Source organism: Schistocerca cancellata, chromosome 2, assembly GCF_023864275.1.
Source record: "Schistocerca cancellata isolate TAMUIC-IGC-003103 chromosome 2, iqSchCanc2.1, whole genome shotgun sequence".
Classification (NCBI taxonomy): Eukaryota; Metazoa; Arthropoda; class Insecta; order Orthoptera; family Acrididae; genus Schistocerca; species Schistocerca cancellata.
Genome location: NC_064627.1, coordinates 381,875,037 through 381,885,924, shown reverse-complemented (window position 1 = coordinate 381,885,924; position 10,888 = coordinate 381,875,037). Strand labels below are relative to the sequence as shown.

Below are 10,888 nucleotides of genomic sequence, written 5' to 3'. Positions count from 1 at the left end.
GCACTACAGTCAGATGTGCGTGCGATCTATCGGTAAGACGTTTCCATGTCACTCATGCCACTGACTCGAATTTCCCTAAAGACTAAAAACCACAGATAAGCTGTACATGTAATACTCTGGGCGTGCATTGTTATGATCTCCAGCTGAAAGGGTCAGTAAAGCTCGACACACCCAATAACCATCACACATCCATACCATTCTTCATCTGAAGGAATGGCTTGTTTCTATACTGAAAATAAGATGGCATAGTGATGAAATTCTCATAAACATATCCAATAGGTATGGAAATGCTGGAGTGCCAGTTTGATAGCGTTCAGTCAAGGTGATCGTGGTGTAGCACTTTCCATTTTAGTCAGTGCGTAATGACTACAACCATTAATATTTATTTTGCCAAGGCTATTAAACGACACATGAAACATTTTGTCATTTCCGAGCGTTGTGCGGCAGCTCAGATGCGGATGTGGAAGGTGGAGAGGAAGTCGGGCGCGCGCGTGATGACGTGCTCGAACTCCATGAAGGAGAGCCGGCCGTCGCCGTCCACGTCCGACTCCTCGACGACCTTCTCGCACACCTGGCCCACCTCCTCGGCCGTCAGCTCGTCGCGCGTCAGCAGCCGCAGGGCGCGCTGCAGGTCGGACGGCCCGATGTGCTGGTCGCCGTCGAAGTCTGCAAAACGGAACGCCTCTGCCGTCACTCGGCGCTTCCTGGGACAATGTTAACGCGAATAACATAGCACAATGCAAGGAAGCCAAAGGAAACAATGCCGGTGAAGCAAAATTTTTAGTTATTCGGGAATAACAAGAATTGACTTCCACAGGTTTCGGTTTTAGCGCCACACCTGCTCCTTACACAGCGTGTTTGACTATTATAGACACAAACCAAAGAGGTGAGTAGAGGACAAGGAGACAAGCATATAATACCAATAAACGTAAGTCCCGAAACTAATGGTATCCCCCATACGACGTATGCACATGTGCCTTAATTCCAGTGTTACAACACTGTCAGTTTCTAAGGCTACATTCATTCCTAAGGCATGTTACATCTATTCCCAAACACCGCCACGTCATTCTCAAATTACAGAATGATAATCTGTTTTCGTTTATTTTGTCATCATTCCGCATATCTAAGTACCCGTAAATAGCTTTTTCACAACGAGAGTATCGGTCATGCCTCGCCAATACCATGGCTTCCCAGGTCCTCCGACTTGAAGACGTTGGAGTTTTTGTGTGAGTTATTGAAAAGTTTGAGTCTATTCCAGCCCTGATGATAGTGTCGATCAGCTCTGGGAACGCACTGTCGATGGTCGTCAGTGCGTTCAAAATACGCCTGGAATTTTTGAAAGCGTAAGGGCATCAATCAAGAGAAGTGCTGAAGCCTCTCTTTACGTGAACCGGTGACGATGCGAAACACTTCTTGTATTGGTTTGTCTTCAAGTGATTATCTGTAGTTTGGATTCTTGTGGACTCCTCAGTCGTAGTAAGTCGTATCAGGGGAACCATCAGTTTCCGAACCTACGTTTGTTAAATGGTTCAAATGGCTCTGAGCACTATGCGACTTAACTTCTGAGGTCACCAGTCTTTTAGAACTTAGAACTAATTAAACCTAACTAACCTAAGGACATCACACACACCCATGCGCGAGGCAGGATTCGAACATGCGACCGTAGCGGTCGCTCGGCTCCAGACTGTAGCGCCTAGAACCGCACGGCCACTCCGGCCGGCTACGTTTGTTACAATTATTTGCTTGTCTCATTATCACGTAGTCGGTCCTCCCACTTGTAGGCCTACTTCGTATATACTTGTATGGAAGCAATACTTGGCTAACAAAAAACGATGCATTAAGAATCCAGAGTACGGAAATGAGACTTCTCAGACAGGTAGCAGGATACAAAAGACAAGATCGCAAGATAAATACAGAAAGACGATCAGAATTAGGGTTAATATCTCTAAATGAGAAATAGATGAACACAGAAGGAAAAGCGAAGACATCAATAGACTGAAGGATAACAGACTGCCAAAAGTATTGTGCAAATATAAACCAACAGTATGAAGAAAGTCAAGGAGGCTCAAAGCAAGATGGACTAACTAACCTCTGTAAGTGGGCTAACAGACAAAGCCTAATTCGTACAGGAGAAGAAGAAAAAGAAGACGAAGCAGAAGATGATGATGATTTTTCCAGCTACCTGAATCAGATAATCAGCGTATCTTTGGACGAGAGGCAGAAATTTCAAATCTAGATACACAAAAATCACAAGAAGCTGGCATTATGAAACCAGTTCCACATTTGCTGAACACCTAATGAATCATAAGCATTAACCATCTAAGATGAAACGAGATATAAAAATTATTAGAATTGAAAACTACAAGAGAAAACTCATTATATTTTACCGGGCAGCATTCACACGTAAAGAGCCATTGCAATAAATGAGAAAGTGTTAAATGACCAAATCAGTATAAGCAACAACTTAATGATCATGTTAGACAGTAACACAATAACAAACAGAGATGTAGAACTTAACAAGACTAAATGTTAACTTGATCTCCCATGACAGACATTTAAGAAAATATTTGCGATTTCCTCCACTCGAAATTCTCTTTTTCTCAATGCAGACCTCACCATAAGCAATAACACGCGTTCATACGTAACTGCAAATGAATATCAAACTGCCTATAAACACCACAATACAAACAAAAGCCGAACGAAGAACACACAGCGACAACTGGCTATACTGTATATAGTAAACACAAACGACCAACAGAGATTGAAGACCAAGTGTTAAACTGACATGTCTTTGAAAAAGCCGAAAATCGGACGAAGGTGCATGCAGGCTAACTAAACAAAACTCCAGGGCGACACACATGGAATAATAGATCACAAAATCGTAAGTTGAACCAAATAGTAATTTGATCTTACGAAACTTGCACTCCAAAAGCGTTTCTTACCTAAAAATAAGAAAATAACAAAATAATGTTATATAGTAACATATCTAGAATCATTACATATCGCAGTTATTATAAACATAGAACAAATATGTTACTGACCACTGAAGGTACTTCATAAATACAAAGAAGCAAAACGTGTATGGCACAAAAAAACAGCCTTTCATGTAGATGCATAGATGCACCACATTTCCAAGAAGATAATTTATGTTGACTTTATTTCGTGGTGGCCATAGTAGCTTTACTTTTACTGACCTTCTGAGACATTGAAATAAAATTAAAACTCAATAATAAAATCCGCCTTCTTTTATTTACAGGATTTCTAATGTGCCACTCAACATTTCGAAGTTGTAACTTCACCATGAGGGGTTGAGTTGCTATGCAAGGACGAGTAGTAACGAGTTATCATTGCTAATGAGCTTACGCACACTTTAAATATCGAACTAAAATTACACCATTTCTCTTCAAATGCGAGTCAGAAATTGCACTAAAATTACACCATTTCTCTTCGAATGTGATCCGGAAATCGCACCAAACTTACCCCATTTCTCTTCGAATGCTTGTTGGTATGTGAGTAAAGTGAACTAAGACATGTTTTGTAGCGCCCTCTATACATCTACTAGAAATCAATGTTGACTGCTGAAATGATGGTCAGCCGCACTACGATTACCTCAGCCAAAGGATATTGCTGTCTATTTTCGACTGCGCACGCTCAGATGTGACGTCATCCTTTTCGGCGTTATGAGTGCTACTTTGCTCCCAGCACCAGGTCAGTAGTTTTCTTTGAAATTACGTGTAACATACTGTGCAAGCGTAGCAGATGAGGGATTGTTGTGGAATTCTTGCCATAACCGCACTGTGGCTGAGTAGCTGAATGCTCAGACTGGTAATTTGTGAACCCTGTCGAGATTTCTGCTGTTACCAACCTTTTCTTCATTTTATTTTATTCCCCACCGTATTAAAGTACCGAATATAATGTTTAAATATATTTAAACCGTTCAGTTTCTGTATGTACAGTTAATATATTCAATTTAGTTACGATTACTACCCTTAGAAATCAAAAGGCTAGAGGCCACCACATTGTAGCACATTGGTAAAATTATGCGTGAGCCGCCAATGACACTGACCTTCAACACGACAGAAACGCTTATTGATCTTGTTGTTGATTTCTTTTGTATATGACATCACAGTGAAGCAACTGCCAAATGTTTACCATACACAGTTTTCAAAGAATATTCCAAAGTTATGGGTGTTTACTGAGGCTCTCATATGGCTAAGTACAGTAACATCTGTTCTGCGCACAGCTGCGAATTCAGGACATGGACAAATCAACATATTAATATGTTTTGCATATTTCTACTCACTATTGTCTTATGCCATAAGGTTCTGGGATAACCCATTATTTAGGAAGACATAATTGATTACACAAAAGTGAGCAGTGAGAAAATTTGTGGTATTCATCAACATTTAATTTGTAGGCGCCACTTCAAACTATATAGTAAGTAATAGATTTTAGTGAAGTAATAGATTATCACGTTTAAAAAGAGTAGTACCCACAGCTAAAATGATACAAGAAAAAATTATCTTCATTATTAAAGACGCCAGTGGCTCATAACATTGTGTAATATTTGATCTCAAAAATATTTTATGATTTATCAGTAATATAAAATGTGTGACACAGTAGAAAACTTACAATGTAAAGTGAAACTGTTAGTTCTGAATAACACTTACTCTATGAATAAATCACTAGTATTTACTGTTATTGCCAAATTTAAGAATACTAACACACTTGTTTTATTAAATTTAAGCCACTGTGATGTTACATGATCTGTAAGTTATCTGCGCATAACCATACTCACAAACAAATCAAGTACGCTATATGGACACTTATTTGTGGACATTAAAGTGAGATGTGTCCACCATTTGTCTTTATGTTGACTTGAACTCTGCTGGGGACACTTCAGTGAGGTGTCTGACTGTCTGTGGAGGGATGACAGCTTATTCTTCCCCAAAGCCGAAACCCGATGAGGTAGTGGTGTTGAATGCTGTGACCTGGAGCAAAGTCGACATTTTAACTCATGCCTAGGATGCACCACTGGGTTAAGGTCGGGACCCTGGGGAGGTCAGTCCATTTCAGGAACGTCACTGTCTACAAACCATTGCCTCATAGATGCTGCCTTATGACAGGGTGCATTATCACGCTGATATAAATAATCATCTCTTTCGAACTCTCCCTGTACGCAATGCTGTAAAATGAGTTCATATCATTTCGCATTTAGAGCTTTCTTAAGCATAAGAAGGGGATCAGACTCTTAACCACGAAAAATACTCCCGTAGCGTAACGCAACCTCCTCCGTACTTCACTGTTAGCACTACAAACGACGGCAGGTAACTTTCGCCAGGCGTCCGTCAAACCCTAATCTTTCCATTGGAGTACCACAGGGTACAGCGTGGTTCGTCACTCCAAATCAATCGTTGCTTCTCTAAAGCATAGTTTTCAGTTACGCGTGGTAAGGCGTAATATGCAGGTCAAAACCAGAGAACTCAATAAAATTCTAAAAAGGCAACTGAGCAGCTTTTCATTATTCATATATCTGATCGCCAATGTCTGAAGCATTAATATGTGTAAAGAGTGGCTAGATGTGCTTCCTCCCCTCGTTTCTATATGTGGTGTCATGGCCAATTCTGTGTCTTTACTAGTACAGATTTCACTTATGTGAAGGCCGTGAAAGAATTTGTTGGCCTTGGTGTGTGTAATTTGTCGGCCTTGAGTTTTGCCCCATGGCGGCATCCTCACACCACGTGCGGGCCAACAACGGCCACTCGCTTGGCGAAAACCACTCGCGTAACGCTTGAAGCTACCTGCTGCCAATTTGAGAGCCAGCTTACTTCGTGACACTCATATTCCGCCAATAGTAGGGGTCGAAGTGTCATCTGCCGGTTAAAAGCTACCTCCTCGATCGCTAGCTATATTGTTCAACGACTGGTTCCTCTCCCCTAGATTTCAGTTTGCTCCGACCGGTTGGCCAGCATTCCTGCTACAGGGTGTTTCAAAAATGACCGGTATATTTGAAACGGCAATAAAAACTAAACGAGCAGCGATAGAAATACACCGTTTGTTGCCAAATGCTTGGGACAACAGTACATTTTCAGGCGGACAAACTTTCGAAATTACAGTAGTTACAATTTTCAACAACAGATGGCGCTGCGGTCTGGGAAACTCTATAGTACGATATTTTCCACATATCCACCATGCGTAGCAATAATATGGCCTAGTCTCTGAATGAAATTACCCGAAACCTTTGACAACGTGTCTGCCGGAATGGCTTCACATGCAGATGAGATGTACTGCTTCAGCTGTTCAATTGTTTCTGGATTCTGGCGGTACACCTGGTCTCTCAAGTGTCCCCACAGAAAGAAGTCACAGGGGTTCATGTCTGGCGAATAGGGAGGCCAATCTACGCCGCCTCCTGTATGTTTCGGATAGCCCAAAGCAATCACACGATCATCGAAATATTCATTCAGGAAATTAAAGACGTCGGCCGTGCGATGTGGCCGGGCACCATCTTGCATAAACCACGAGGTGTTCGCAGTGTCGTCTAAGGCAGTTTGTACCGCCACAAATTCACGAAGAATGTCCAGATAGCGTGATGCAGTAATCGTTTCGGATCTGAAAAATGGGCCAATGATTCCTTTGGAAGAAATGGCGGCCCAGACCAGTACTTTTTGAGGATGCAGGGACGATGGGACTGCAACATGGGGCTTTTCGGTTCCCCATATGCGCCAATTCTGTTTATTGACGAAGCCGTCCAGGTAAAAATAAGCTTCGTCAGTAAACCAAATGCTGCCCACATGCATATCATCGTCATCAATCCTGTGCACTATATCGTTAGCGAATGTATCTCGTGCAGCAATGGTAGCGGCGTTGAGGGGTTGCCGCGTTTGAATTTTGTATGGATAGAGGTGTAAACTCTGGCGCATGAGACGATACGTGGACGTTGGCGTCATTTGGACCGCAGCTGCAACACGGCGAATGGAAACCCGGGGCTGCTGTTGGATCACCTGCTGCACTAGCTGTGCGTTGCCCTCTGTGGTTGCCGTACGCGGTCGCCCTACCTTTCCAGCACGTTCATCCGTCACGTTCCCAGTCCGTTGAAATTTTTCAAACAGATCCTTTATTGTATCGCCTTTCGGTCCTTTGGTTACATTAAACCTCCGTTGAAAACTTCGTCTTGTCGCAACAACACTGTGTTCTAGGCGGTGGAATTCCAACACCAGAAAAATCCTCTGTTCTAAGTAATAAATCATGTTGTCTACAGCACACTTGCACGTTGTGAACAGCACACGCTTACAGCAGAAAGACGACGTACAGAATGGCGCACCCACAGACTGCGTTGTCTTCTATATCTTTCACATCACTTGCAGCGCCATCTGTTGTTGAAAATTGTAACTACTGTAATTTCGAAAGTTTGTCCGCCTGAAAATGTACTGTTGTCCCAAGCATATTGCAACAAACGGTGTATTTCTATCGCTACTCGTTTAGTTTTTATTGCCGTTTCAAATATACCGGTCATTTTTGAAACACCCTGTATCTGTCACACATTTTCCTTAATAAATCTGTACTGTTCTCAAAATTCCAAATATTTCCTCATTTAACAGAGTAATATTCGATGAGTACTTCCTTACCTTATACTTAAGACCCGAAGAAAAAAAAATTGAAGCAACGCGGGATTAGCCGAGCGGTCTAGGGCGCTGCAGTCGTGGACTGTGCGGCTGGTCCCGGCGGAGGTTCGAGTCCTCCCTCGGGCATGGATGTGTGTGTTTGTCCTTAGGATAATTTAGGTTAAGTAGTGTGTAAGTTTAGGGACTGATGACCTTAGCAGTTAAGTCCCTTAAGATTTCACACACATTTCAACACTTTGAACAAAAAATTGAAAATAATTTGCAGATGAAAACGACATCTTTACCATCTACTTTAACGTACCGTAGATCTTGAAAGCATAGAAGACCTTAATATCTCTTGGCGCCTGCTCGCTGAACACGGAAAGCATGTCCAGGAAGTCCTCGAACGTCAGGTTTCCTTTCCCGTCTCGAGAGAAGACCTCGCAGATTCGTTTGCGGAACGGGTTTTCCTGTAAAGAAATTGCTATTTAGATGTAAATACCACATAGGCTACTATAAATTGCAGGATTATTCAAATAATTATAAGACTCGCTGCAAACCGTAATATATCAAGTTTTGTTTCAATAAAAATACATTTACACATTTAGATACCATAGTACAAAAATTGTGCTAATAGTTAGTCGACAGTTGTTAACAGCTATTCTCCGGAAGGACTAATCATTTTAGGTATGAATACCGGCCGCAAATGGGAAAATCCGCCCACATTATCGACTTTGGTGTATGTGAGCAGACTGAAACGACGAATGAAAATTTCTAGCAAGGCTAGGATTCGAACCCAGGTGTCCTGTTGACTGGGCAGATTTCTAACCACGACACCACCTTGGCACAATTTGCTTTGAACAACTGCACAGTCTACCCTTGAACGCTTCCCTCCTCAATTCAAATTCCTGTTCGCGCCTCAGCCTGGGAATTTGGGTTGGGTTCTTTTGGAGGAAGAGACCAGACAGCGAGGTCATCGGTCTCATCGGATTAGGGAAGGACGGGGAAGGAAGTCGGCCGTGCCCTTTCAAAGGAACCATCCTGGCATTTGCCTGGAGCGGTTTAGGGAAATCACGGAAAACCTACATCAGGATGGCCGGTCGCGGGGTTGAACTGTCGACCTCCCGAATGCGAGTCCAGTGTGCTAGCCACTGTGCCACCTCGCTCGGTGGGAATTTGGACTGAGGCGGGAGGTGTGCTCTGGTAGTCCATACAGCTGTGCAAAGCCATTGTGCCAGGGTGGCGTAGTGGTTAGTGCATCTGTCTAGCGAGCAGGAAACCCGGCTACGATTCCTGGTCTTGGTAAAAAAAAATTATTTTCTCGCTTGAGTCTGCATACATACATCTCAGACGTATGAGACTTGAAAAGGTCTCTGCAAATATATAGTTTCGTTGATAAGAGACTTTGATTAAGGGCAATTTGTTACGGTCTGGCACCTGTGAATGAACATCTCAGAAACAGCGAAGTTGGTCAGCATCTCGCATACCACAGTCGTGAGCATCTATGGAAAACAGTTGAAGGACAGAGTAAGCGACAAAGTGTTGAACGTCCATGCCCCATCACAGAGCCTAGAGGTCAGAGGCTTCCTCTCTCTGTGAAGAAGAATACGCAGCGATCTGTGTCAGATTTGACAGAGTACAACATCTGTGCAGGCACAAGTATTTCGGTGCACACTGTTCAGAACACAGGGTTCAACATGGGGCACTGCAGCCGGTGATCCCTTTCCGTAAATTACAGTGAGCGCAGGATAATCGAGATTGGACCATGGACCAATGAAAACGTGTCGCCTGTTCCGGAGAATCAGGTTTCTTATAATAGGTCAGTGGTCGGATCCCTATACGCCGTCATACAGGTGAATGATTGCTCGGAAAATGATCTGCACCACAGATGCAGGTGCTGTGAGAGATATTCACCTTTCTTTGGGACCTGTGGTGGTAATCGATGACGCCATATGTGGCGTTTTCGGTATCTGGCGGACCTGTGTTTGCTTCGGAACCATGCGACTGCTACGGTCGCAGGTTCGAATCCTGCCTCGGGCATGGATGTGTGTGATGTCCCTAGGTTACTTAGGTTTAAGTAGTTCTAAGTTCTGGGGGACTGATAACCTAAGATGTTAAGTCCCATAGTTCTCAGAGCCATTTGAACCATTTTTGTGTTTGCTTCGGGAGTAGTTGTTTTGTCCATTGCCAGACCTACTTGAAATCCGAAGCTTCTGGCTGTAATTATCACCTCAGGGAGAATCCACACAGCCAAGTGCTAAACTTCCAAAATATAATCCCCTGTACATATTCGATCGTCTGCTAATCGTGAACAGGCCCTGACCAACTCTGACAATTCAGAAGAAGTCGAGTTTAATTCCTTACTATTTTAACCAGACGTAAGGAGAAATTCAGAAAAGTCGAGGAATGATTCAGTTTCTCAGAATACAACAAACACAATTCGTAAATTGTTCACTAATTCATTTATCGTGGGTCAGTTAATTAGAATCAGCACTGAAAAATATATCACTCAGCTCACACAGTCACATCAGTATGATGTTAACTACTAAATCATGTTCAAAGGCCATTCACACTAAAACAGTTATATACCAACAGTTATATACAACTAGGCCGTCAAACGCTAACTACTCTCAAATAAGGGTAAAAAATTATTGGATTGAAAAATTTCGAACGAAAAAAACTGAACAAATATTCGATATATTTCGTAAACCAACGAACACATACATAATTATCCACAACCAATCAAGCCACCCAAGGGCACACAAGCTCGCACATTTTCATTCTATGATGCATAATTGATCAACTTACCACTGGAAAAAAAGAAAATTGAGAAAGAACTAAATCCTCTAGAAATGTGGCTATAAATAATAGCTATTCTAAAAACGTAGTAGATGCATTATTCAAAAACAAAATGAATCTAACGCATACCAGTCTCATAGATGAAATAACTTTCAACAAAGACACAGACGAAACACAGAAAAATAAAGTTCTTGTACGGCCATATCTAGGTATCATTTTCGACAAAATTACTTGATGTTTAAAGAATACAAAATCATCACGAACTACAGGACCACGGAAATCTGAGAAATTTTCGCAATCATGAACTGTGAAGAATGCTCAAAGTTTCATATTCGACAAACATGAAGGAAAGCTAGCACACGAATTAAAGAAAACACGGCAGTAAGTGACAATAACCCATTAACAATTGCTGCACACTTTAAGTGCAGCAAAATGTCTAATATAGAAGGATCACTACAAATAAGCTACAATAAGGAAAAATAATGGAT

General features: G+C 42.1%; 1 protein-coding gene across 1 annotated transcript in view; it reads right to left on the bottom strand.

Annotated features, from left to right (window-relative positions):
• Positions 1 to 402: 402 nt before the first annotated feature.
• The window catches only part of LOC126161785 (calcium and integrin-binding family member 2), a 175,403-nt gene continuing 164,917 nt past the window's right edge, over positions 403 to 10,888 (bottom strand). Inside the window, exons 4-5 of the mRNA XM_049917859.1 lie at positions 7,924 to 8,071; positions 403 to 666 (exon numbers count right to left, since the gene is read on the bottom strand). Of these exons, the coding sequence (XP_049773816.1) occupies positions 449 to 666; positions 7,924 to 8,071 (366 nt within the window). The 3' untranslated portion in view covers positions 403 to 448. The remainder of the gene's footprint in view (positions 667 to 7,923; positions 8,072 to 10,888) is intronic.